Source organism: Neofelis nebulosa, chromosome 6 (assembly GCF_028018385.1).
Source record: "Neofelis nebulosa isolate mNeoNeb1 chromosome 6, mNeoNeb1.pri, whole genome shotgun sequence".
In the NCBI taxonomy this organism is placed as follows: domain Eukaryota; kingdom Metazoa; phylum Chordata; class Mammalia; order Carnivora; family Felidae; genus Neofelis; species Neofelis nebulosa.
The window spans coordinates 44,671,711-44,698,923 of NC_080787.1; the positions used below are offsets into that span (position 1 = coordinate 44,671,711).

The following is a 27,213-nucleotide window of genomic DNA, read 5'->3' on the forward strand; positions in this document are numbered from 1 at the left end:
TCAAACAAAACCAACCACTTTATTTAGTCTTCACAAAAATTTGTAAGGAAAGGAAATATCACTCTCCCATCCCCTTCAAAACAACCCGATGTTTATTCCAGGGAGGAATCGATTACCCCAGGAGCTCCTATTAACTGACCACTTACTCTATGCTTTAGCCTTTATCTCGGAATTTGCATTAAGAACCTCAGCGGATGGGTACCAACAATGAGGAATATGATGGAGTTTGGAGAGGTCGAACCCTTATTTCCAGGCGCAGGCTAGAAAGGGGCTGATTCCAGATTTGAGTAATTTCTGTAACTGCAAAGCCCAAGCAAGATATTTTCACGGCCTTGGAGCTGAGATCCAGACCCAAACCCTGAACCTGGGCTTTGCAGCGCTCCAGTCCTAACCGTCCACCCCTTCATGGGCTTTCCATAGAAGGGTAAGGGTAAGGGTGTGTGTGTGTGTGTGTGTGTGTGTGTGTGTGTGTGTGTGTGTGCGCGCGCGCGCGTGTGTGCGTTTGTGTGCGCGGGCGCCTGTGTGTGCGCGAGCGCGTGCTGGCTGGCTGGCTTATTTGCTGAAACTTTCTGTCTGGCTCTATTTTTTCCCAGGCCTTTGCACTGGCGGTAGGGTGGGCTTTATCCCCGGGACAACCCCCTCCCCCAGCCCAGCCCGCAGCTGGAAGTCTTCACTGATCTTCATCTCGTCTCCCTGCCCCCTTCGGGGACTGGGAGGCCGACTGTCTCCCCCCGGTCTTTTCCAGATGTATGTCTGCCAAAGATCCCTCCAGTATAGAGGATGATGAATGAGGACCGGGGAGCCGTTCTGGTGGGAAAGTGTCGTTGCCTGGAAAAAAGAGGGAAAGGGAAAGGAAGTCGGGGGGAGGGGAAGGGTTGGAGCGGCGGGGAAGCGTCAAGTCTGGACGCCAGGGACCCAAGCCTCCTCGGCTCAGCCAGTAAATTTTGCCTCCCTTAGGAAGGCGTGGGGAAGTGCTCCAATCCCTGCACTCCCTTGGAATTTGGGCTGCATTATATCATTTACTGCAACACGCACAATCCACTCAGGAACTACCCCAGTGTTTGCTTCCAGCCCTTCTAATGCCGGGTTCCTAGTGCTGCTCGCATTTCTCCGCGGGACTGAACTCCGGTCCACTCCCAGGCTTCCCCTCAGCAGGTTCCTCCCAATTCTCTCCACCATTCTCCGGTCAGGGGGGCGGAGTCGTACCTCCTCTCCTGTTCCTTTAAGAGGCGTCGGCTCCTCCCCTTTCGGAGTCGCCGTCTGACGCGGGATGACAGCAGCGAGTTCGGTATGTCTATGCAAATAAGCGCTCCCTGTGGGCCAATGGGGAGCGGAGGTGCCGGAACCACGGACCAATGCGGCGGGGGCGCAGGGGCTCACCATATAAGGAGCGGCCTCGCCATAAAAGGAAACATTGTATCTCTTTATATGGGGGGAAGGGTCGGGGGATCCCTCCGCCGCCAGCGCGTGGTCCCGGCCCCCTCCACCCGCCGTCTCGGCCGCGGCCAGCAGCCCCTGCCCCCCGGGGGACGCTGACGGCCGCCGGGCGCGCCGCCCTAGCATACGGACAGGGGGCGCTCCGAGCGGCCTGGGGCAACCCGGGCCACAGGGGCAGGAAAGTGAGGGCCCAGGTCGGCCCGGGCGTGCAGGGGCCCCGGGTTCGCAGCGGCGGCGGCGGCGGCGGCGGCAGCGATAGAGGCTCTAGCAGCAGCGGGAGTGCCGGGTTGAGCCGGGAAGCCGATGGCGGCGGCGGCGGCGGCTCCGATTCCTCGCTGACTGCCCGTCCGCCCTCCTGCATTGAGCGCCATGTTACCGAGCCAAGCTGGGGCCGCGGCGGCGCTGGGCCGGGGCTCGGCCCTGGGGGGCAGCCTGAACCGGACCCCGACGGGGCGGCCGGGAGGTGGCGGCGGCGGCGGCGGCGGCGGGACTCGCGGGGCTAACGGGGGCCGGGTTCCCGGGAACGGCGCGGGGCTCGGGCCGGGCCGCCTCGAGAGGGAGGCTGCAGCAGCAGCGACAACCACCCCGGCGCCCACCGCGGGGGCCCTCTACAGCGGCAGCGAGGGCGACTCGGAGTCGGGTGAGGAGGAGGAGCTGGGCGCGGAGCGGCGCGGCCTGAAGCGGAGCCTGAGCGAGATGGAGCTCGGCGTGGTGGTCGGTGGGCCCGAGGCGGCGGCGGCGGCCACCGGGGGCTATGGGCCGGTGAGCGGCGCGGTGAGCGGGGCCAAGCCGGGTAAGAAGACTCGGGGCCGCGTGAAGATCAAGATGGAGTTCATCGACAACAAACTGCGGCGCTACACGACCTTCAGCAAGAGGAAGACGGGCATCATGAAGAAGGTACCGGGCCGGGAGGCTGGCCGGCCACCGGGGACACGGAGGGTGGGGACGCGCAGGGGGAGCCCGGGAGGAAGGCAGAGCCGAGGCGGAGGTGAGAGGCGGCGAGTCTGCAGGAGCTGTGTGGGAGGGTATAGCTGTTACCCCAGGAGGGCGAGAGGGGAGGGGCGCTAAGGAAATGTGGGGAGAGGGGAGATGCCGCGAACGTCCAGAGAAGAGGGGAAAGGCGCCGAGGTGGGAGTGACGCGCGCGAGAGAGGAACGGGGCCCTTGCGGAGTGAAGGGGTGAAGAGTGGTTGTGGGAAGCTTGGAGGCTGCTTGGAAGGTGGTTAATGAGACGCGGGGGTCACTAGATCCAATGCCTTCTGGTGTTCGGGGGAGGGTGCTGGAAAAGCAGGGGGCCAAGGGAAGGTATGGAGGTGAAGAGGCTGAAGCTCTGTAACAACAATGAGCCAGCATGTGTGGGAAGAAGGTGGGCACCACAAGAGTAGTGCTGGCTGGAAGGACTGACAGGTATGATGACCGAATGGGGCTTAAGAGCCCCAGGTAAGGGAGCAAGGCAGGAGAACTGATGCTGCCCTGAGCAGCAGGGACTGAGTCGAGCGATGGCCATGTGTCTTCCTTTGCATCCACTGGAAGCCCGCACACTCCCTGCAGGACAGACTTCAGAACCATCTGCCTTTGGGACAAGTGGTGTTTCCAGCCCTAGGGAGAATCTGTGCATGGAGTTTGGGGGGAAGGCAGGGAGGTTTGCAGAGGTACCTAGAAATTCTTCCTCTTCCAGCCAGCAATCCAGTCAATAGGGATGAGGAAAGGAGCTGTCTTGAGGTGTAGAAGATATGGGAAGGGGTGGAAGCAGGTGAACTGGGAAACAAGCTAGAACCCTGGGGACATTGGATAGTGTTTATTTCTGTCCCCTATAGAAACCAGAGCTGCTTCCAAGGTGGGTTGTGGAACTTTTGGGAGAGTAAGGATACCACCCATGGGGCCACCCTTGGTTTCCTTCCTGGGCTCATGGAAGGGTGGTAGCTGCTAATCTAGCCCCCGTCTCCTCTCCCATCATTCCAGATGCTACTGCATCAAGACAAAGAAAGAAAAAAGGGGGTAGCACAGTATTATAGGGCAGAAGGACAAATGGCAGCAGGTTAGGGCTTGTGTGGTTTCTGGGAAGAAACATGGGACAGCTTAGAACTTACGTGGCGTGGCCTCTTATCCCTAATGCGACTTACAGTGTGATAGCAACTTCAGTTTGGTTCCTGTGACAGTGAAGAGTGGGTGAGAGCCCTCTCTCCATGAGGCTCTTGGCACTAAGCTGTAGTCAGGAGCAGCTACCTGCCCCCTGCCACCCCAAGTCCCCTGAGGTTATATATTCTGTCACTAGGGGGCTGTGACTGTGCCTGAGGTATCTGCAGGTCAGTGGCTGCTCCTCAGAGGAGGAGCATGGTAGTTCTTCTGCTCTCCAGCTCACTTCCAGATATCTTGATAGACCCTTTCCCTGCCCCAGTCACTGGAGAGGAAGGTCCCTGGGGGGCAGGGGGGGCGGACAGGGGGTTGAGATCACTGTGTATTTCTTTTCTTCCCTACTTCCCAAGGAAGGTAGAGAGAAATAGTTTGGCTGACCTACCCATCTCCTCCCCCCTACCCCCAGGCCTATGAGCTGTCCACGCTGACAGGGACACAGGTGCTGTTGCTGGTGGCCAGTGAAACAGGCCATGTGTATACCTTTGCCACCCGCAAACTGCAGCCAATGATCACCAGTGAGACTGGCAAGGCACTGATTCAGACCTGCCTCAACTCGCCAGACTCTCCACCCCGTTCAGACCCCACCACAGACCAGAGAATGAGTGCTACGGGCTTTGAAGAGACAGACCTCACCTACCAGGTGTCGGAGTCCGACAGCAGTGGGGAGACCAAGGTGTGTTTGGGTCGCCTATCTGAGGGGAAGGAAGGGGAGGGACTTCACCGGCAGAGAGGGGAGGGGGGTCCCCGTCTCTCCCTCACTCAGGATAGGTGCCCACCGAGGTGGGATGGAGCCGGGTTAGTGCCCCTCATCCTAGGGGACAGGTGTCCATCCTCGCCATCCTGACAGGAGGCCGGCCCCCTAGATAAGCGGGCGGCCTCCGTGCCCTTATAAGGCCGGCTCCGGCTCCAGGCCGGCCTCCCGCCTGCAGCCCGCCCGCCTGGCAGGGCCCTTGCATTCCTCCCGCCAGCTGTCTCCCTGCTGGGGGCGGGGGCGTAGCTTAGCCCTGCCCTTGCAGCGGGCTGAGTTGCCAGGGAGTAGGAAGGAAGCACTCGTGGGCTCCAGGGTCCTGGGAACCCAGCACTGTCGACAGGCGGGCTCGTTGACTGGGCTGGAGACTACCTTACTAGCCAGCCGCCTACCTCTTCAGGATGTCCGGGCCTGGGCACGTTTAGGGAGTGTATTCGCTGCTGCTAGGGATGCTGGCCCTAGTTACGCCTCCCCCTTCCTCTTCCCGGTAAGGGGAGGGGGCGGGGCTTCCTCCATTGCTCCTCTGGGGAGCCCCACCTTCCGGGTGGCCCTTCACTAACTGGCCAATCGGAGGAAGCGGCACTGTTTGCCTTAGCAACGCCTTCGCCAATCAGAGGCTTCGAGCTCAGCTGCCTAGCAAACATCCCGCACTGACCCACCCCCAGTATTTGAACCCCCTCAGTTCTCTGGGCTTGGTTCTCAGTTTGTGGCTTCCTCCTTCCCCTTCTAAGAACAAAGGCTCGCTGAGGGGAGGGTCAGTGCTCCGGGATACCCCCTCTTACTGGCATATCATCTGTAATTGCAAACTCTTGAAGCAGTAGGGCTCATTTATTCCCAGGGAACTTTGTTGAAGGAATAAATTCCTTTGGTAGTTTAATAGGAGCGCCTATTTAATAGGGGCTCAGTTGGTTGAGCATCTGACTCTTAATTTCAGCCCAGGTCACGATCTCCTGGTTAGTGAGATAAAGCTCTGCCTCAGGCTTCGGGCTGACAACCTGCTTGGGATTCTCTCTCTCTGCCCTTCCCCCATGTGCACACATGCTCTCTCAAAATAAATAAATAAACATAAAAATAATAATAAATTATGTATTTAAAAAATTCCATTGATAGTTTAAATCGTTAAGTATTTGGCATGAGTGCTTAATTGCCAAACACCCAAGATCTCTCTGAAACCCTAAATTCCCTGAAAAACTCTTGTCCCTATCTCAGAAGCCTGGCAAATCAGAGCTGGAAAGATTTTTTTAAAGGACATAGTACCCCAGCCCCCTCATGTTTACAGAAGAGGAGAACTGAGGCTCGGAAAGAGGAAGTGATTTCCCCAGGGTCACATAGATGATTACTGCCAGAGCCGGGAATAGACCCCTGTGTCCTGGTCCCCCAGCCGATGTGATTTACCACAGTCCACTGGGGCAGAGAATTCAGGGAATTGGGATGGTATCCTCAGCAGAGCAGCAAATACTTACTGCTCTTTTTAGGTGTCAGGAACTTTATGTGTGTTTACCTATTAATCTTCACAACACCTATGGGGGTAGGTCTTCTCCTTTTACAGACGGGAAACTGAAGTTCAGCAGCTCAGTAATTTGCCCAGGGGTCAGACGGCAGGTAAATGGCAGAGCTGGGGTTTGAACCCAAGCTCACTGGTTCCAGTCTGGGTTGTGTCACGCCACACAAAGCTTCTGCAGGGGCAGGGTCCAGTAGAGGCTCACTGCTGCATCTTTCCTCTGGGTGTAGGACACACCGAAACCCGCGTTCACAGTCACCAACCTGCCGGGTACCACCTCCACCATCCAAACAGCACCCAGCACCTCTACCACCATGCAAGTCAGCAGCGGCCCCTCCTTCCCCATCACGAACTACCTGGCACCAGTGTCTGCTAGCGTCAGCCCCAGCGCTGTCAGCAGTGCCAACGGGACTGTGCTGAAGAGTACAGGCAGTGGCCCTGTCTCCTCCGGAGGCCTCATGCAGCTGCCTACCAGCTTCACCCTCATGCCCGGTGAGTCAAGTCACAAGGGGCAAACTGAGCGTGCCAAGAGTGGGTTTAGGGCTGGCACAAGGAGAACCTCTTTCCCTGCTAGAAGGAGGGTGGGCAGGGGCCAGAGCCTGAGAGAAGCCTCTTATATCCCACTGGTAGGCACACCCTTCCCCACTGGGACCGCTATTATCCTTGTCAATAAGTTTCAACCATACTCTCTGGCCTTGTCTAGCTAGCCTCGCCCTGTGCCCCCCACTGCCACAGGGACCATAGACATTCCACCACTTCCCTACCTTGAGTGGAGGATAGGTCATGTCCTTGATGGTTCAGTGCTAGCTCCTATGTCAACCAAGGAGGCAGAGGCAAGGCCTGGGGTGGGAGGAGGAGGGAAGGGCACGAGCAGAGGGCAGAAACCCATGGAGACAAGATTCAGGACACAAAGGGCCTGTTTAGCTCCCAGGAAAGATAGCTATGGGAGTTGGGGAGCAGTGTGCCAGACCCTGGGCCTAGGGTTGTTTGTGGGTACTTGGTGCAGGTGGTGGATGGGTAGGACAGAACATGAGTAAGTCTCTGTGTCTCATAGGTGGGGCAGTGGCCCAGCAGGTCCCAGTGCAGGCCATTCAGGTGCACCAGGCCCCACAGCAAGCGTCTCCCTCTCGCGACAGCAGCACAGACCTCACGCAGACCTCCTCCAGCGGGACAGGTATAGCTCAAAACTCTCACCTCCCTGCCCTGCCTCATTCATGAGGCCTAGCAGCAAAGTGCCCAGCAATATCCCTCCTGTAACTAAGGTCTGAGAATTTCTTAATGTGGAGATGGAGGCATTTGGCTTAACCCTTATTCTAATCCTTATGGGAAATTCAGGTGAGGATGGCTGGGTTTGGAATCCTGCCCTGTGGTAGGGCTATGGATTCCAGGAAGAAATTAGGGAGCATTGAGGCCATGCTTCTCTTCATTCAGATGAGAAGCTGGAGGCCCAGTAAGAAGTTACTTGCCCAAAGACACATGTTTGCTTAATTATCAGGAAAGATTTATAAAGCAGTTTCCTTGTGGGAGGGTATCCTAGGTTCTGAGTAGCTGTAATTCCTCTTGGTGTCTCTAGTCATTTCAGAAATGATGAGACACTTTCAAAATAAAATTAATTTTAAGTTCTTGTTAGTGACAGTCTTGTTACACAAGGTGTGGTCTATGGACAGAAGCCTAGCATCATCTGGGAGCTTGATAGAAATGCAGACTCTTAAGTCTTACCCCAAACCTACTGAACTAGAATCTGCTTTTTAACAAGATCCCAGGTGACCTTATGCACGTTAACGTTTGATGTTTAAACGATGAGTTTGTTAGCCACACGTTTAGAAAGAGGGAGAAGTGAGAACAAATAAAAATGGGATAATGGAACCCCCTGAAAAGGGAGTATCTGAGTTTCCTTAGAGTGGGTCAGTCATTGTAATCTTTGTTTTTCCCAGGGCCTTAGGGTCTTGGAACAAAGAATTCAGCAGATAGACAATTGAATGGTACAATGTGATAGGATACAATTAAAGGTTGGTGCTCTTGTGTTCAAGAAAAAAATAAGGCTTTTCTTAGTTGATGAAGGGGAGCAGAGGAATGAGTCTTCTCCCACTTCTGACCTGGGAAGTGGCATGAGGGCTCTGGAGTCCTGGAATTCCTGGGAGTGGGATGGGGGCCAGTGCCAACCTCACAGATGTGTGTCTGTGTTTGCCAGTGACATTGCCCGCCACCATCATGACGTCATCCGTGCCCACAACTGTGGGCGGCCACATGATGTACCCTAGTCCCCATGCGGTGATGTATGCACCCACCTCGGGCTTGGCTGATGGCAGCCTCACCGTGCTCAATGCCTTCTCCCAGGCGCCATCCACCATGCAGGTGTCCCACAGCCAGGTCCAGGAACAAGGTGAGTTGTGGGGTGGGGCTGAGAAAAGGAGGACAATTTCCTCCCTTATATACCCACATACTCAAATGGTCCCCCACATATACACCTAGATGTACACATTCACACCTAGATGTACACATTCACATACACAAACTAGGATGTCCACACATATACCTACACACACACACACACACACACACACACACACACACACACACACGGATGCTTGCACATATATTTTGACACCCATAGCTGTTCACTAGGCTACATGTGCACTCTTGAAAACGCATACCTACATGCACACATGGACACGGACACATTTGGACACTCACCTTTGGGCACGTACGTCTGAGACTTACTGGGTCACTTGTGCATTTATCATCACTTCTCCGATAATCTGGAAGTTTCACTTGAGCAGGCGATTTGAGTATCTTTTGTGGTTTCCCACTGCAGGTGGTGTCCCCCAGGTGTTCCTGACGGCACCATCTGGGACAGTGCAGATCCCTGTTTCTGCAGTTCAGCTTCACCAGGTAGGTGGGGGGCACCCTTCACCCCATGCCAGCCAGCCAGCCATTTCTTTATCTTGACCTTGGGGATTCAATTTACCTATTGGTCAAAGCCAAGATCCCTAGTCAGGAGGCCTGTTTTCCTGGTTAGGCCTGTGGTGGACAGGCAGGCAAGCAGTGGGAGCTTCCCCTGGCTGGTCCCTCTTCCTTACACATCCTTTTCCCTCCAGATGGCTGTGATAGGGCAGCAGGCTGGGAGCAGCAGCAACCTCACCGAGTTACAGGTGGTGAACCTGGACGCCGCCCACAGCACCAAGAGTGACTGATCCGCCCTGCCGCCCTGGACAGATGGCCCAAGGGATGGCACCACTTATTTATTGTTGCCTTTTCACGTTTTCTTTACACACACGTTGACGGGCCGCAGGAGGGAGGCAGGGAGGAGGAGTGGGCAGCCACGGGACTGAGCCCTCTCACTCCAGCCAAAGAAATGGGCCAGCCTGCCCTCCACCCCGTCCTCCCTCACCCTCCCCTCCTAGCTCCACCTCCCATTTTCTGTTGATGGTGGGGCTGTCCTCCCTCCTCAGACTCCCCTTGCCAGCTTGGCTCCATGTTTGCCATGAGTATTAGCTTATCCAATGGGACCGTGCCCCACCTTCCCACACACAGGCCTCTGTGGGACTAGGCACCGTGTTCCCCCTGAGGAAGCAGTTGGGGTCCTCTCCCAGCCTTGCTGACTCTGTGTCAGCCCTGTGTCTGTCACAGGCTGGACAAAAAGAGCCCTACCCCTGCCCCTCAGGGAGCCACCTGGGGAGATGGAGCTTCTTCCCTCACGCTGCCGCCCCGTTGTCTCTGCAGCTCCTGAGAACTGGGCCTGTGCACAGAGCAGGTTTCTGGGGCCATCTGCCCTGCCCTGCCTTGCCAATCCCCTTGGGACTCCAGGGACTCCCGGGTTGGAGGGAACCACCAGTGTTCCCTCTCACCCTGTCTTCCCCCCCTCTCCTCCCAGCTGCTTTACTTAAAGTTGATTTTGAACTTTTTATTTGAGGAGACGAAGTGAAAACAAATCTATAAATATATATTTTTAAAATATTTAAACTTTTTTTTATGGCGTTTTTCTCGTCCCCCTCCCTCCCCAAGCTCCCCTTCCCTGGGGAGCCCTGGGGCTCCCCGGAACTGGCTGGGCCTCTGGGGACAGAGCCACCCCATGAGCTCGGGGCCCACCAGTGTGTAGGGGAGATTCTGGGATTGCCCGGTCCTGGGTTGTTTCCAGGAGAAAACCGGGGGAGGGGCCCTCAGGCCATGCCCCAACGGGGTGGGGAGGGTGACCCACAGCCCTGGGTCTCTTTTTGCCCTTTAGGGCTGTTGCAAGGGAGAGGGAAGAGGGAGACCAAATGTGGGGGCGGGGGTGGGAGGGTGTCAGGTAGAGGCAACTGACTTCATTTGTGCCACACACATGGGCATTGCAGCCTTGCGCTCCCCCAGGCCTGCAGCTGCCTGGGGCCCAAGTTGCAGTGAGCAGGGTGGGGTCTGGGAGGGGGTGAGAGGCAGGAATGGGGGGCAGAAGAAATGGGAGCAGCTCTTGGGCTGAGTATAGAGATAGGGGAGCCAGAAATGGGCAGCTCTCCCAGGGAGTGAGCAGCTACTGTAACTTTTTTAAATTAAGACAAAAAGCCTTGAAGAAAATGACTTTATTTTTCTAAGTGTAACCTCAGTATTTATGTAATTTGTACAGGGGCCGTGCCCTACCCCACTCTGCCCGCTACGGGGTAGACCTTGAGGATGGGCCAGCATAGGGGGAGGGTCTTTTACCCTGTGTCAGAGCCTACCTTCAACCCCTATATCCAGAAAGGGAGCTTTTTTTCAGAACAGGGCAGCAGTTGGGGTGGAGTTTTATTAACCCCTGTGACTGCCTTCAGGAAGAACAATCCTGCTTCTGTGATTAGGTGAAGGGGTGGGGGAAGTTTTTGTGCACAGCCTAGTTATCAAGGGGATGATTTGCCGACATGTTTGAGAACCCCTATAACCTCTAACCCCCATTGCTGTCTTGCCCCAGTTTGGGGTACCAAGATGGAAGTCACCATTCTGGGCTTTCTCCTGGAGATAGCTGGGGTTTATGGGTGGCTTACAAGGCTGGGGCATGGCAAATCAGGGGCCAGAGAGTGGGGGAGCTTGGGACTCAGGTCTGTAACTGCCCAGCCCCCTTTCTCTGCTCTTGTTTCACTCCACGATCATTCACTCACTCCCCACTCCCCCACCCAGGGAAGGAGACTGATGAATTCCTCCTCTCCTTCTCACGAAAGACAGACCCAGTGAGTGAATCAGGCAAAGTGCTTATAATGTGTGTTGTGTGAGCGTGGCCTTGGGAGAACATGTGTGTGTCAGGGATGAGGTGGCATTTATATGTGCAACAACCCTTGGTGTTTCCCTTCCTTGGTGGCTCTGGAGTGCGTGTGTGTATGTGCGTGCGCGTGTGCATGTGTGTGCAAGTGTGTGTGCCTGAATGTGTGTGCGTGCGTGTGTGTGTATGAATGTGGAGTGTGTATGTAAGTGGTTTCTACTTCCCCTGGGATGCTGACCCAGGAATAGTGGACATGGTCACAGTCCTATGTACAGAGCTTTCTTTTGTATTAAAAAAATACTCTTTCAATAAATGTATCATTTTTGTGCACAGACAGTGGGGTCTGCCTCCGTTTCTCCGTGTAGGGAGGGAGGGAAGAATGAAAAGGAATCAAACTCTAAACGTTGCTCTGAGATGCAAGCCTGGCTGCTTGATGAGAACAAGGGCAAAGCTAAGGGGTGCTTTGGGCTGCCCTGCGGCTTAATCTAAGGAACATTTCGGGGAGCTGGAGCCTTTATCTTTGTGCATGGTTTTGTTAGGTGTTTAGGCCAACACACAGATGAGCCATATTAATTTATAGGTAAAGTGACTCACCCAAGCCAAAGCACTGCTTAAGGAGTTTGGGTTTGGGAAACTCATGGCCACGTGACCTCGTGAAAACTCAAAGGACAGCTCCGGGCTGAAGGTGTAGGTTTCTGGTGGATGGGAAAGCCGACCCACTGTATGCCAATGCTGCTTCCGAGGTGATGGAGGGAAAGCGCTGCGTACTTCTGCAACGAGGAGCAACGCGACAGCGAGCGCCGCCTCTGACTGCAGCGCGCCCCCAACGCAGCGACGCGGCCACTACGCATGCTCCACTCGCGCGCCCTTCCGCCACGCTCGACTGTGGGCCGCTGGGGGACCCGTAGAAGCCGGGCCGGGCCCTCCTTCGCCGTGTGACCCGGAAGGGAGCTGCTGAAGAGGCGGGGCCAGGACGGCGGGACCGGCCGCTGGCTCCCAGCGAGGGCCAAGCTGGGCGGTGGGAGGTGAGAGGAGGGTCCTGAGGCGACCCAGTCCCTGCCGCGTTCCCTTTCCGCTCCCAGACGCGGTCTCCGTGGGGTTGACGACGGGAGCCAGGTCTTGCTCTCTGAGATTCTCTCGGTCCTGTCAGCCTCCTCGGACCGCGCCCCCCCATCCTCACCCCGCCTCCTAAAGCCGTTCCGCTGCCCTAGTGGCCTCCGCCACCCCATGGTCTGCAAGCTTGGGCCTGACCTTCCTACACGCGTCTACCTGCTGTCTCATCCCCAGGTCCAGACCTCACCCGCACACCTCAGTTTACAGCTTCTGTTCTAGGCCCATGATAGTTCTGCTTCTACCCCCCACTTTAGCCCATCGGTGGTTTTAATTCACCCTGCTCATCGGTTGTCCATCGCTAAGTCACTTCCCTGCCTTGTCCCCCCAACCCCACCCCGACCCCCGCCACACTACCAGGACCCCTGCCCCCATTGAGGTCCACATCCCATGTTTCCCCTCTTCTTCACGCTTTTCTTCTGTCGTCTTCTATCCCCGCCCGCCCCATTCCTACTCTTACCACTCCCCACTGTCCCCATTCTGCTTTATATCACACATACCTTTCCCTAATCACCAGCTTAGTCGTCTTCCCACTCCCATTTATCATCTTTTGGCTTAATGACTAAATTTATCTGAGGACTGCCCCTCCCTTCTCCAGCTAAGAATATTAGATTGTGTTTACTGAGCTCTCACGGTGTGCTAGCGGCTGCTCTAGGTGCTTTACATACATGATCTTATTTAGTTTTTACCACAGCTTCATGGGGTGGGTATGAATACTGTTACCATGTTGAAGAGAAGGGAACTGAGGTTCAGGGATGAAGCAACTTGTCCAAAAAATAATCACAGAATAAGTGAAAGAGCCAGAATTCGAAGTCACTCTTAATCTGACTCTCCTCTGTGCCATATTGCGTCTCTAATATCTTCATCATCTCCTGACCTTATTTCCTACCCTTCAACTCCATGATCACCATCTCCATATTTATGAACCTCACCCTACATACAGCTTAAGTGCCAGGTGGGTCCTGGTCTTTTTTCCTATAATGTAATCTGGCCCCTTCAGCCCCTCTCCTGCTCACAATACTCTGATACACTTTCCCATCCAGTCATCTGGATGTGGGTGCCCACTGCCCAGCCTCCGTTGTCTGTTTTCTCTATCTGCTATGGCCCACTCGTTTATATCCACATTCCAGCTTTATGCTGTCATTTTTACTCCCTCCTACCCCTCCTGCATCCTGACTATCCACATTTGTTCTGCCCCACTGTCTCCCATGCTGCTGTCCTGTCTGCCCACCCATGTTATCCTTCTAAGTCTTGATCTGTAGCCCTCAGCCATACTGCTCTTCTGCTCAGACTGTCCTGCTTAACTGTCATTCTTTTTGTTACCCTTTTCTTCTTATCCTCTCTTGTAACCTCTTCCATCTCTTAAACCCCTTCGTTTCATCCTGTTGTTTCCACTGCATTCTCCTTCCTTATAAATCCCAAAGTATGTTCACGTTATATATTTCATCCTATGCTTGGCTTTTTCTATTTGGCCTGTAACTTCCACCCTGCACCCAATCTATGTCTCAAGGTTCCACCCCGTCGGTGTAGTCTTTTCTGTTGCCCTCATTACCTTTATCTTTCTCCTTCTGTGTCCCAGGAGGTCAGGATGGTGGGGGAACGGCGCACTGGGGACGTCATGGTGCCCTTGGGGCCCCGGCTGCAGGCATATCCTGAAGAGCTTATTCGACAGCGGCCTGGGCATGATGGGCATCCTGAATACCTCATCCGATGGAGTGTTCTGAAGTGTGGGGAAGTGGGCAGAGTGGGAGTGGAAGAGGGTAGGACAGAGCACATCCTCATGTGGCTGTCAACCCCTGAAGTCTACGCCAACTGCCCCATGCTGTTAGGTGAGCGGGCTCTATCTAAGGGACCTCAGCATGAACAACCTGGGGGTTCAGGAAGCTTTTCCTGCGATCCCGGAGGTCTGGATGACACAGCAATGGGAGAGATGGAGGCTGATGTGCGGGCACTGGTGCGCAGGGCTGCCAGGCAGCTGGCAGAAGGTGGGACCTCGAGCCTCACAGCTGCTGTGCTCCACACCATCCATGTGCTCAGTGCCTATGCCAGCATTGGGCCCCTCACTGGGGTCTTCAGGGAGACAGGAGCCCTGGACCTGCTTATGCACATGTTATGCAACCCTGAGCCTCAGATCCGTCGGAGTGCTGGCAAGATGCTGCAGGCTCTGGCAGCCCACGATGCTGGTAAGAGACAGTCAGGGGAAGAAGGAAAGTACTGGAGAAATTGGGGCCAGGAGGAGTAAAAACAGAAAGAGGAGGGATTGCCCAACTCTGTAAGAACTCCTAGTTCTTGAATTGCTGAATACCAATTCAATGCAAAAAAAAAAAAAAAAAAAAGGAGTATAAATTAATAAACTAGTACAGGTATATAAATAGGAAAAAATAATAGTACCTGGTTTATCTGTCCATTCTCAGTGCAGTGGCAGAGAAGAGACTAGGGTAGGTTTATATTTTTAAGTGGTGGGTTGGAATTTGTTGATTGTGAAATCAGTTTGGTGGGTTACAACCAACACTTTTTAACGTAGAATAACTAGTAGGTAGCACTTGGCAAGATAAGTTATGTAGCATTAAATATATGTTTCAGTTGTACGTATGTGTATTTATACCAGGTTACCAAGTAAAATGTATATACCTTCCTGGGAGAGTGTCAGTCGCAAAGAAGTTTGAAAGCCCCTGGGGTAGGAGATAGATAGTTTAGGAAAGGCAGGGGAAGTATTGGGGATTGAGAAGATACAGACTGGGTATGGATTACAGGGAGTCGGGCTCACGTCCTTCTGTCACTGAGCCAGCAAGATGGCATCGAGCAGCACATGGATTTTGACAGCCGCTATACTTTGCTGGAGCTGTTTGCAGAGACCACATCCTCTGAGGAACACTGCATGGCCTTTGAGGGCATTCATCTGCCTCAGGTACTCTGGCAGCTATGGGGGAAATGCTGTGTACAAGGCCTAGGACGTCACTTCTGAAAATGTGGTTCGGGATTATGCGTCCGCACCAGAGCCACTTGGGGAGCTTGTTAAAATGAAGGTTCAAGCTTGCCTCCCCACTCAGAATTTCTGAGATTAGACCCCAGGAACTCCTTGTGTGTTACATAAATCACAGTTTGGGACCTACAAGTGTGGGGATAAGGCTTTTAAATTTTTCTATAGAACATGATATTGTGGGGAAAGGAGAGGGGCTGAAGCTGGGAAAAGATGCACCTACACCACGGACTGTGTCCTACAGATCCCAGGAAAGCTGCTCTTCTCCCTGGTGAAACGTTACCTATGTGTCACCTCCCTGCTGGATCAGCTGAATAACAGTCCAGAGCCAGGGGCTGGAGACCGAGGCTCCCTGTCCCCAAGGGAGTTCAGCCGGGAGAAAGGCCGGGGGCAGCGGGAGCTGGAGTTCAGTATGGCTGTGGGCAGCCTCATCTCAGAGCTGGTGCGGAGCATGGGCTGGGCCCGGAACCTCAGCGAACAGAGCACGTCATCACCGCGGCCAACGCGGTCCATCTTTCAGCCCTGCGTTTCAGGCCCTAGTCTTTTGCTCCCTGCCATGGTTGCCACCCCTAGAAAGCAAGAACGGGCCTTCCGTCAGCGCTCTGAATTCTCGAGTCGCTGTGGCTATGGTGAGTACGTGCGAGAGACGCTGCAGGCCGGGATGCGAGTTCGCATGCTGGATGACTACGAGGAGGTCAGCGCTGGGGACGAGGGCGAGTTCCGGCAAAGCAACAATGGCGTGCCCCCTGTGCAGGTGAGCAAGGGCAGAGGTCATGTGTGGGACACTGTTGGGGATCTAGGTGGAAAGGTATAGGTGGGGCTTCCAAGTAGGGAGCTCTCTGGCAGGCCACCCATGGAGAAAACCCCCAAGGGGATTAGAATGGTTAAAGGGGGTTGGGAAAATTTGAAGGGCTGAGAAAATCTAGTGGGCGTGGGTGGGCTATGAGGCCAAGCAGACTCACACCCAGGAAACACAGCTGATATATAGAGACACCCTCTAGCCCCCACCCATGGAGTTGGCTGGGAGGGAGTGTCAGAGCAGAGGCCATCAAGGTCAGGAGGAGATGAGAGGCAGGGCCCACCCTTTGGAGAGTGGAGTCTTTTGCCATACAGAGGCTTTCTGAAGCTTAGTCAAGTGTGCATCTGAGGACTGTGTGCCCAGCCTTATCCTCTCAAGCCTGCACCGCCCAGGGGTCAGAGGCCAATTCGTCCTTCTTCTTCCCTCCATACCAGGTCTTCTGGCAGTCAACAGGCCGCACCTACTGGGTGCACTGGCACATGCTGGAGATCTTGGGCCCTGAGGAAGCTGCTGAGGATGCGGCTTCAGGAGCTGTGGAGAAGGGGGCAGGGGCTCCTCTGCTGGGCACAGGTGAGCCTTAGAGGGCACATGGACAGCATGTCTTTGAACAGAGGAGTAGGACTGGGACAAAGCTACTCCTGACTAGGAGCTGCCCCAGAGATTCAGAAATGCACTCTGTTCCTGTTGGATAATGACACCCCTGTGCCTATATCCTCAGCACTTCCCTCCTGGGACTGGAAACCTGTGGATGGGCTCTACTCTTTGCCATACCTCCAGCCTGAGCCTCAGAAGAATGAGCGATTGGGATACCTGACTCAGGCTGAGTGGTGGGAGCTGCTCTTCTTCATCAAGAAGCTGGATGTATGTGAGCAGCAGCCAATTTTCCAGAATCTTCGGGAAAACCTGGATGAGGTATCTTAGGCCTGAGATACTTGGTTTGTAGTGGATTTGGAGGTGAGATTCTCTAAGGGAGTTCTAGATAAGGGAGTGCTTAGGGGGAGGCTGGAGCTAGAGATGAGAGAGTATGAGGGGGCCTGCTGGGGAAGGAGACAAATCCTGTGAGGTCTGGTATGTAGAAGTGTGCAAGTCATGGCGGGAGGCGGCCACCCTGTCTATTACTGTCCGCTAGGACCTTTGCGTCTGCCTGTCCCTGAAATGCCTACCTCCTTCTGTTGACAGACCCTGGGTGAAAAGGCCTTGGGGGAAATCTCCGTGCCCGTAGAGATGGCTGAGGGTCTGCTGCAGGTGCTCAGTAATCGGTTTGAGGGCAGTACCCTCAGTGACCTGCTCAACTCCCAAATCTACACCAAGTATGCACTGCTGCCTGATGAACTGAGCATCTCGTCTTCTTCACGAAGTCACTCATGTTCTCTAAATCCAGAAGAGGAGTCCAAGTTGGAGGTCAACTTCTCAGAAGAAGAGACTGAGTCTCCCAAAGCAAAAGCTGAGCCCCCAAAGGCAGATGCAGACACTGCCAAGGGAAAAACTGAGCCCCCCATGGCACAGAGTGATTCACAGCTGTTTAACCAACTTCTGGTGACTGAGGGGATGGTTCTTCCCCCTGAGATGAAGGAGACAGCCAGTGGTGAGTCAGGTGCTGGGAAGGGAGGGTGAAGAAATTGGAACAAGTCCCGGGCAGTCCCCACAGAAGTAGCTAGGGTAGAGGAAAGCTGTGGAGGAAGATTGCTGTTGCATGGGAAAATGCTTTGGAAGCATTCATCCATCTTCCTTCCTTTGACCTTGAGTGTGTGTAACCAATCACTGCTCCCTACCTTCAGTATCCCTGGAAAAGGAGGGTCTGTTTTCTGGAATATCTTCATCTTCTGCGTTTGGCTATTAAATCCCTGGTGCAGAATTGGAAAAGTTCAGAACGCAAGCTACAGTAATGAATAATGTATTAAAATGTCAGTAGGATAACTGGGTTTGACCTTTAAACACTTCCAACTTGGAGCATCCTCAATTTTTTTAAGCCACTACCTTTCCCTCACCAATTTCAGAAATGGCTAGAGACATGCGGGGTCCTGGTCCACGCAGCTCCCTGGATCAGCATGTGGCAGCAGTCGTGGCCACCGTGCAGATATCCAGCTTGGACACAGACCTGCAGCTCTCAGGCCTCTATGCCCTCTCTCAGGCTGTGGAGGAGGCCACTGAGCGGGACCACCCTCTGGTCCGTCCTGACAGATCCCTGAGGTTAGAATGGTGGGGAAGGAAGGGGTTTTGGTTTAAGCTGCCATTGGGGGAGGATGGTGGTAGGGAGGGAAGGAGCTATATCAGGAATTTGAAAGGCTGGGACTGAAAGAAGGGTCAGCCTGAGGGAGTAATCGAGCAGGAGGATGCAATAATATAATGGAATATCATAATATTCTTGGAGCACTTACTCTGTGTCAGGCTCTAGATGCATTTTCTCATTAAATCCTTCTCTCTCTTCCTTCCTGAGGAAGAGTTGATACTATGCTTATGGCATTGTATGGGTGAGGAAACTGAACCTCAGAGCATTTAAGAGTTTGCACAGAGTTTGATAGATAGCACAGCCAGGATTCAAATGTAGGTCCTGTTGGCCCTAGAGATTGAGTTCTTTTCTTTTCTTTTTTATCCCTTCCTGTTTTCTTTCTATTTTCAAAGGTATTTTTTAAATCACTACCTAATTATACAAATAATACACAAATACATTCTCATTTTGAAAGACCGGAAGGATGTAATAGAACATAGAAGGAAAAGACTAAGTCCCTCTTCGCCACTGTTGCCAGTCTGCTGTGGATTCTTCAGACCTTCCATAGATTTACATTTGTTAGTGTGTTTCGAAATAGAACATCTTCTGAGTTTGTGTGTAAATAATTGTAATCGTACTACACGTTTCTGTGCTTTCCCTGCACACTCCTACACACTCAGTGTGTCTAAGATAGCTCTACATGCCAGTCCACATAGAGCTGCCTCATTATTTTCTCTGATACACAGGATTCTGCATGTGATTATATCCAAGTTCAAGTACAGTGTTCTGATGGGTTCATTTTCCTCACAGCCGCCAACACTGGATACTATTATTTTTTAAATCTATCAGATTGGCAGAATTTTAAACGATTGGTGTCTTTGTTTTCATTTCTTAGTTCTACTGAAGTTAAGCACATTTGCCCACATTCATTGTGTTTCTTCTATAAATTTGTTCTTATCCTTGGCCCATTTTCTTATTGGGTCTTCATTTTTTTCTTACTGATTTGTAGGCACTCTGGATGTTAATTGGTTATTTATGTTTCACATATTTTGCTGGTTATTTTTCAAAATCATGTTAACTATTTTCTGGGTGTAAAATAATATATGCCCACTGTAAAAAAAGAATTAGACGATTATGAAGATAAAAATCATCTGAAGACCTTTTGCAGAGAGAGTCACTGTTAACATTTTGGTAAACATCCTTACTTATATTCCTATATCCATTCATATATATTGCCCATGTTGTATTAACTTGTTTATAATAAGTCCTGGCTACACAAGGGGATTTATATTTAAAGCATATTTGATTCATGTTGTAGTCATCAAAAAGTTCATGAGAGAAGACAAATAAAGGCAGAACTTTCCCAGGCCACCTCCTTAACATACATCTCTGTCCCTGTGGGGAAGAAATAAATCCAGTTTTTTTTCTTGTGACACTCAGTGTGATCTAGGGACTCTGGAGCACTTCTTCCTTTCCTTCAAATTAGCATTTCCATAGGACTCTCTCTCTAACTCATATTGCTTATCTCTTAACTTTGTGGACAGTGTCTTTCATTGTGCTGAAGTTTTAGAATTTTATGTTAGAATTAATTAATTAACCTTTAAGTAGGCTCTACGTCCAACATGGGGCTCAAACTCATGACCCTGAGATCAAGAGTCACCTATTCTACTGGCCAAGCCAGTCAGTCACCCCTGCGTTAGAATATTTTAATATTTTAATTTTTTAAATGTTTATTTTTTTGAGACACAGAGACAGAGCACAAATGGGGGGGCAGAGAGAGTGGGGGACACAGAATCCGAAGCAGGCCCCAGGCTCCGAGCTGTCAGCACAGAGCCCAATGCAGGGCCTGAACTCACAAACCGCGAGATCATGACCTGTGCTAAAGTCGGACGTTTAACCGACTGAGCCAGGTGCCTCTAGAATACTTTTAAACTTTTTAATGGCTTCTAGGTTTTGAGTGAGTCTGTCCTATTTCAAGATTATAAAAAGTATTTGTCTTTATTTTCTAAGGATAGCTATGGCTTTGTTTTTTACATTTACTTTAAAATCTGTTTGCAGTTTATTTATGCTGATGGAGTGAGGCAGAACCCCAGCTGTAATTGTTTCAGGTGTCTCCACCTCATGTGTCACATGGTCCTTGCTTTTCTCATTGGCTGGGATGCCACCCTTACCTAGCGATCTGTATCTATCCTGCATCATTTCCAGAATTTTAATTTTTATAAATTTATCTTTTGTTAACTAGCAGACAAGTCTACCATTATTTCTTTCTAAACATTTCTTGACTATTCTTGCATGTTTTCTCATCTTATGCCCAAATCTACCTGCCATATGTTTTATAAAAAACCTTTCAAACATTGTGATTAGAATTACATTGAATTTATAGATTTATTTGAAAAGGTAAACCAGGGCCGCCTGGGTGGCTTAGTCTGTTAAGTGTCCAACTCTTGATTTTTATTCCAGTCATGATCTCATGGTTGTGAGGTTGAGCCCCACTTTGGGCTCCATACTGGGCATGGAGCCCGCTTACAATTCTCCCTCCCTCTCCCTCTGTCCTTCTCCTACTTGTGTTTGACACGTGCATGTATGCACAGACGTTCTCTCTCTCTTTCTTTCTCTCCCAACAACAAAAAAAGAAAAGGTGAGCCAGAGTTGGTAACCATTTTGCTCTACTGCCTCCTTCATGAGGTGAGGAGCCAGAGGCAGTTAGCCTGCAGAGGAGAGGGAGTGAAGAGTGGAACTAAGGCAAGAGCAGCTTGGATAATGGTGGGGGTGATGGATCTTGGTGGAGAGGGTTGGACAGGGAGTCAGGTGTGACTTTTGGGATGGGGAACTCCAATGTCTCTTCTCTCTAAGAGAGAAGCTAGTGAAGACGCTGGTGGAGCTGCTGACCAACCAGGTGGGAGAGAAGATGGTGGTGGTGCTGGCCCTGCGCCTCCTCTACCTGCTCATGACCAAGCATGAGTGGCGCCCACTCTTTGCCAGGGAGGGTGGCATCTACGCTGTGCTGGTTTGCATGCAAGAATATAAGACTTCCGTCCTGGTGCAGCAGGCAGGGCTGGCGGTGAGTGGACTGGGCCTGGTGGGAGAGAGTGATGGGCAGGAGGGGCAGGCCGGGGGACGGCTGATCTTGAGGAGGTACTGTGGTGATTTAGACCAGGGAGGAGACATTAGGATGGAAAGATGCAGGTGGGTTGAAGGTTCTAGCAGAACAGCCTTTGCGATTGAATGTGTGTTGGAAGAAAGGGAGAATGTTTTTAAGAATGACTCCCAGGTTTAAAATGGAGCAGCAGAGGGGATGAGGAGGTCATTCACTAAGTGGGGGAATGTGGAAGGAGGAAGAGGTATGGAAAGAAGGTCTGGAATTGAGTTTTTAGGTTTGTTCAGTTTCCCATATCTTTTTAGTTACAGTTAGATATCTGGTTGGAGACTAATTTTCTGCATGTGACAAAATGATTTTTTACTCTTTGATCTGAGTGGTACCCTTACACAGAAAATACCCCCTCACCAGATGTGGGTGACTTGCTACGTGGGCCCAGAGGAAGGGGGGCCCTCATCCAGGGGAGCTTATAGAAGAATTAGCTTCCTGAATACTCCGGACACAAGTGCTGGCTGGTAGGAGGTGTGGACAGGGTGTGCTCTGTATAGCTTGGAGTCCCTGAGGGGAGCAAGTAGGCCTCATCCAGATCAGTTCTGAGAATGGATTCTGACAGTATAATGGCAACAACACGGACAGGAGCCCCAGTCCCCTTAGGTTAGGCTGTCTCAGAGCGAGGTTGGGAGGCTCTTTTCCTGTGCGGGGCCAGCTAGGTGCTGCTCTGAAGAGCAGCCAAGCATTCATCATCTAGGCTGTGTTTGCTCAGAGAATTCCCCAACCCTTTCAGATGGCATGACCAAAATACAGCATTTGCCCCTAAATTCAAACTCTTGCCCTCTAGCAAAATGGCATCATCTTATTTATAACTTCAGGTTTATAGAATTCAGCTAACTGGGGAGAGTGGGGTAACCAAAGGGAGAAAGCCTTGTTGTGACATAGCGTAATGGTAGCGTGGAGGATTCAGGCCTTATAAGGGAGAGTGTCCTGAGAATTAGTTCTAATCTTCTCCCTCCCCAGAGGGTTTCTTCTCAAGTGTCCTCCCTTTCACCAGGGAAGAGAGGTATAGCTTTCATCTTAATTTCATTTTCTTTGTAGTACCAGCAGACACGTTCATGCATTCCAAGTATTTTTTCCTAGAATTCCAACCGCTCTTCCTGTGAGACAACCCAAGTAGTCTTGTCGAGGAGGGCTGGCTACTGGCTTTGGAGGTCAAGGGACATAGGTTTGAGAGTGTTGGCCTAGTGGTGGTGATTGAAGCGATGGGAGCAGATGAAGTTGTCTAGGGAGGGAGTACAGAGTGGGAAGGGGGCAGGAACTTCCACATTCAAGGATTTGGCAGAGGAATTCCAGGGAGGCAGGACAACCAGGAGTATATGAGATCCTGGCACTCAAGAGAAGGGAGGTTCTACAAAGGGAGAGGTGGTCCAGTGACGTGGAAGACAATGTCAAGGTAATGCCTTTGAATACAACTAGATGCTATGAAAGGGCCCCATCTTGAGAGGAAGCTACGGGAGGGGGCAGCCATCCCACTCAGTTAGCCTTGGCGCTGGCAGAGAGAAGTTGCTGGCTGATTTTATCCACTGAGCCTCAGTATTTTCTTTGCTTTCTTCTCTTGTCTTTCTTTTTGTTTTTATCACTGGTATCCCATCACCACCTCTTCCATTTCCATCTCCTACTCAACCTATTTGCCAACAGCTCAGCTGCCCCAAAGTTTGGGGTCAGAGAATGAGGGCCTGGCTCTCCTCTTTCTCTGCATGGCGGCTCTACCCATAACTAATTCTGCTTCCATATCCCCCTTGCAGGCACTGAAGATGCTGGCCATTGCCAGCTCCTCGGAGATCCCCACTTTTATCACTGGCCGAGATTCTATCCATCCTTTGTTTGATGCCCAGATGACCAGAGAGATCTTCGCCAGCATTGACTCAGCCACCCGCCCAGGCTCTGAGAGCCTGCTTCTTACTGTCCCCGCAGCCGTGATCCTGATGCTGAACACAGAGGGGTCAGGGCATCACCCTCCAAATTCCCGCTAAGCCCCAATCCCCGCTGCTGCTCTGTCTATATCTCATGTGCTTCACAGAAATTCCCTTCATGTTGTTACCTCTGGATGAAACATTGGTGGCCCTCTCTGACTGTTACTGGTAGAGAGGCCAAGTGGTTGGGGGTAGGGAGATCCCCAGAGAGAGCAAGGGCACCCTGGCCTTCCTTCCTGGGGTTGGGAGGAGTGGCTTGAGATCAGGGAGCCAGATGTCCTGGCCTCACAGGAGTCCTGGAGCCCTCTCTTCCCCCAGCTGCAGGCCTCTTCCCCTCTGTGCTTGCTTCCTGCTTCCGTTGCATTCACTCTGTTTCAATTTCTTCCCGGGATTACCTCCCTCCTCCCAGGTGTTCCTCCGCAGTGAGAAACGGTCTGCTCCTGCTCAACCTGCTCCTGTGCAACCACCACACTCTGGGGGACCAGATTATAACCCGGGAGCTGAGAGACACCTTGTTCAGGCACTCTGGGATAGCACCGGGGACAGAACCCATGCCCACCACACGTACCATCCTCATGATGCTTCTCAATCGCTACTCGGAGCCGCCGGGCAGTCCTGAGCACACAGGTACCATTGTGGAGGGGGTGATTCTGCCGAGGAATCGGGCAGTGCTGGCCTGTGGCCAGAAGGGCTAAGGCTTATGTACTAGTACCTTACTGAAAAGACATGATAAACCTTCAGGAAACGAGTAAGGGTTTTGGCACTCAAGTTAGATCTTTTTTTTTTTTTTTTTTTAATTTTTTAATGTTTATTTTTTGAGAGAGAGAGAGAGAGAGAGAGAGAGTCAGCGGGGGAGGGGCAGAGAGAGAGGGAGACACAGAATCCGAAGCAGGCTCCAGGCTCTGAGCTGTCCACACAGAGCCCGACGCGGGGCTCGAACCCACAAACCGTGAGATCATGACCTGAGCCGAAGTCGGACGCTTAACCGACTGAGCCACCCAGGCGCCCCTCAAGTTAGATCTTAAGTAAAACTTCCTGACCAAGAGGAGAAGGATACTCTAGACTAGCGTTACCTAGAGTAAAGCCACCATGCGGGGTGCCTGACTGGCTCAGCCAGTAGAGCATGTGACTCTTGATCTCTGGGTTGTAAGTTCCAGCTCCATGTTGGGTGTAGAGATTACTTAAAAATAAACTCTTGGGGCACCTGGGTGGCTGAGTCGATTAGATGTCCAACTTTGGCTCGGGTCATGATGTCGCGGTTTGCGGGTTCGAGCTCCACATCGGGCTCTGTGCTGACAGATCAGAGCCTGGAGCCTGCTTCAGATTCTGTGTCTCCCTCTCTCTTTGCTCCTCCCCCACTTGTGCTCTGTCCTTCTCTGTCTCCCAAAAAAGAATAAACGGTAAAAAAATAAAAAAATAAAATCTTTAGGGGCACCTGGGTGGCTCAGTCAGTTAAGTGTCCGACTCTTGATTTCGGCTCAGGTCATTATCTCATGGTTTGTGAGTTCAAGCCCCATATGGGGCTCCGTCCTGACAGTGCAGAGCCTGCTTGGGATTCTCTCCTTTTCTCTCTGCCCCTCCCCTGTTGTGCACGTGTGCATGCTCTCTCTCTCTCTCTTTCTCTCTCTCTCTTTCTTTTAAAATAAATAAATAAAAACTTCAAAAAAATTTTTAAAAAATCTTTAAAGCCACCGTGCTAGGTAGTAGAGGGATGTAATTATAATAGCTAATATTTATTGGCTTATGTAACCACAAAGCTCCCATTTAATGATGAAACGTAATTGTATGACTACATGAGATTAAAAATTTATGTGTTTAACATGACAGTGTTTGCCGAACTAAACTTTTTTCCAGATGCAGCTAGCTATATACTGGGGCCAGAGAGGAAAATCCCCACAGTTTGGTACAAATTACAGACAATCCTCCAAATAGGAGGAAAATTTGGGGGTGATTTTCTGGACTTGTCCAGTTCGTGGTTTGACCAACTTGCATAACTCCTCTTCATACTCATGTTTTTCCTCCCATGTGTCTGGCAGCAGCACTGGAAACCCCTGGCACCCAGGGCCAGGATGGGTCCCCTGAACATCTGATCCGGTCCCTAGCAGGGGGCCCGTCTGCGGAACTCCTACTGGGCTTAGAGCGGGTGCTGTGCCGGGAGGGCGGCCCAGGGGGTGCCGTGAGACCCCTCCTAAAGCGCCTCCAGCAGGAGACTCAGCCCTTCCTCCTGTTGCTGCGGACTCTGGATGCCCCGGGACCCAACAAAACTCTGCTGCTGACTGCATTGAGGTGAGGGCCCTGTTGGGGCACCCGTGCATCGGAGGTAAGGGGAGCTGCGGACTGCAGGGACTTTGTTTCATCCCGTCACTAGGGTCATGACTCGGCTACTGGATCACCCTGAGGCGATGGTCCTCCCCTGGCATGAGGTCTTGGAGCCCTGCCTCAACTGTCTGAATGGCCCTAGCAGTGACTCTGAGGTACCAGGGCCCCGATAAAGGCAGGGGAGGGAGAGGCAGCCTCTGGGGCGCTGGCTACCTTTGTGAGGCAATGGAAAGCAAAGCACAGCCTTTCTGGATGAGTCTGAACACTGAGAGGGATGGAGAGGAAGGAATTTCCTCTAAGAATGCTCAGAACTGGGGCCTTTGAAGAATAATCTTTTGCCTGCAGCTGGATTTTAGATTCTGGGTTTAGGAGAAGCCCACATTCACCAATCCAAACATTCCTCGCTCTCCACCCTCCCCGGTTTGTGGATTGTGGACCAAGGCTCAGGCACCAAGGTGGGCTCTTGAGAGAGCTTCGTCCTGGCAGCAAGAAGCATTGGAAGCTGTGCCCAGACCCTGCTTCTGGCACCTCTGGAGTCCCAGCACCCCCACTGTTCTGTCCCAACCTTCTTTGGTACTCTCCTTTCCCTGGGCTTTCAAACTTCTCCAAAGACTCAGTCACCACATTCCCTTTTCGAACCCACCCCTCATCCTTTATGTGGCCTGCCCTTTGCGTCCCATACATTAATCTTGTGGCTCTGGGCTCAGATTGTTCAGGAGCTGCTCTGCTTTCTGCATCGCCTGGCCTCAATGCACAAGGACTATGCAGTGGTTCTCTGCTGCCTGGGAGCCAAAGAGGCCCTCTCCAAAGTCCTGGACAAGCACTCGGCTCAGCTGCTGCTGGCCTGTGAGCTTCGGGACCTGGTGACTGAGTGTGAAAAACACGCCCAGCTCTATAGTAACCTCACCTCCAGCATCCTGGCTGGCTGCATTCAGGTGAGGAGGCTTGTGGGTTCAGAGCTTAGGGAGAACATAAGTGAGAAGCAGGGGAAGGGGATTCGGTGTGTGTCCCTGTTTGGTAACCCTACTTGGCACAAGTGGTAGCAAATCTGGGGCACTTGTTTCCCAGCCTTTCTTTACCCCACATGGTCCCGTTCTGCCAAAATTTGTGAAGGGAGAGGTTGAGTGTTTTGTTGCTCCTTGACTTGTTCTCCATACCTGTTTCTGTGTGTTCTTCATGTTCTTCCTTCCTCGCCGCGCCCCTTCTCTCCGATGTTCTGGCTGCAGATGGTGCTGGGCCAGATCGAAGACCACAGGCGAACCCACCGACCCATCAACATCCCCTTCTTTGACGTGTTCCTCAGGCATCTCTGCCAGGGTCTGTGTCCCAATCTGCTTTCTCCTGGCTCCCACCCCAGTATTTCTTCTCTCTGTCTTTTTACTTTTTTCTCTCTCAACTAACTTCCCACTTGCCCCCAGGCTCCAGTGTGGAAGTGAAGGAGGACAAGTGCTGGGAGAAGGTGGAGGTGTCTTCCAACCCTCACCGGGCCAGCAAGCTGACGGATCGAAACCCCAAGACCTACTGGGAGTCCAATGGCAGCACCGGCTCCCACTATATCACCTTACACATGCACCGTGGTGTTCTTATTAGGTGTGAACATGCCCATGTGCACCACAGGTGCACACACACATGTGTGGGAATATTCTGATACACCCCAGCATATATTCTCCAAAGCACCCACATACACGCAACCCTGTCTGTAACC

General features: G+C 52.3%; 3 protein-coding genes across 11 annotated transcripts in view; 2 read left to right on the top strand and 1 right to left on the bottom strand.

Annotated features, from left to right (window-relative positions):
• LOC131514245 (uncharacterized) lies at nt 1-1,563 on the bottom strand. The gene is made up of 2 exons (XM_058734021.1): nt 1,207-1,563; nt 1-828 (listed from the first exon to the last, which is right to left on the bottom strand). The coding sequence occupies exons 1-2, from the start codon at nt 1,561-1,563 to the stop codon at nt 580-582; spliced, it is 606 nt and encodes a 201-aa protein (XP_058590004.1). The 3' UTR covers nt 1-579.
• Nucleotides 1,484-11,363, top strand: SRF (serum response factor). Its single transcript, XM_058734020.1, has 7 exons — nt 1,484-2,334; nt 3,979-4,245; nt 6,052-6,313; nt 6,876-6,995; nt 8,013-8,204; nt 8,637-8,713; nt 8,920-11,363. The coding sequence occupies exons 1-7, from the start codon at nt 1,807-1,809 to the stop codon at nt 9,013-9,015; spliced, it is 1,542 nt and encodes a 513-aa protein (XP_058590003.1). The 5' UTR covers nt 1,484-1,806; the 3' UTR covers nt 9,016-11,363.
• Nucleotides 11,364-11,924: 561 nt separating this feature from the next.
• Nucleotides 11,925-27,213, top strand: part of CUL9 (cullin 9) — a 37,370-nt gene continuing 22,081 nt past the window's right edge. For 4 of the 9 annotated variants that reach the window (XM_058734022.1, XM_058734026.1, XM_058734027.1 and 1 more), the window contains exons 1-16: nt 11,926-12,052; nt 13,717-14,320; nt 14,891-15,045; nt 15,362-15,871; nt 16,351-16,486; nt 16,635-16,828; nt 17,096-17,501; nt 17,914-18,106; nt 20,979-21,186; nt 23,022-23,218; nt 23,599-23,816; nt 25,226-25,475; nt 25,558-25,663; nt 26,216-26,443; nt 26,735-26,825; nt 26,927-27,098. In XM_058734022.1, the coding sequence (XP_058590005.1) occupies nt 13,726-14,320; nt 14,891-15,045; nt 15,362-15,871; nt 16,351-16,486; nt 16,635-16,828; nt 17,096-17,501; nt 17,914-18,106; nt 20,979-21,186; nt 23,022-23,218; nt 23,599-23,816; nt 25,226-25,475; nt 25,558-25,663; nt 26,216-26,443; nt 26,735-26,825; nt 26,927-27,098 (3,659 nt within the window). In that variant the 5' untranslated portion in view covers nt 11,926-12,052; nt 13,717-13,725. Of the gene's footprint in view, nt 12,053-12,125; nt 12,144-13,716; nt 14,321-14,890; nt 15,046-15,361; nt 15,872-16,350; nt 16,487-16,634; nt 16,829-17,095; nt 17,502-17,913; nt 18,107-20,978; nt 21,187-23,021; nt 23,219-23,598; nt 23,817-25,225; nt 25,476-25,557; nt 25,664-26,215; nt 26,444-26,734; nt 26,826-26,926; nt 27,099-27,213 lie in introns of those variants that run through there. The other 5 variants (XR_009262995.1, XR_009262996.1, XM_058734024.1 and 2 more) reach the window with 3 other exon arrangements.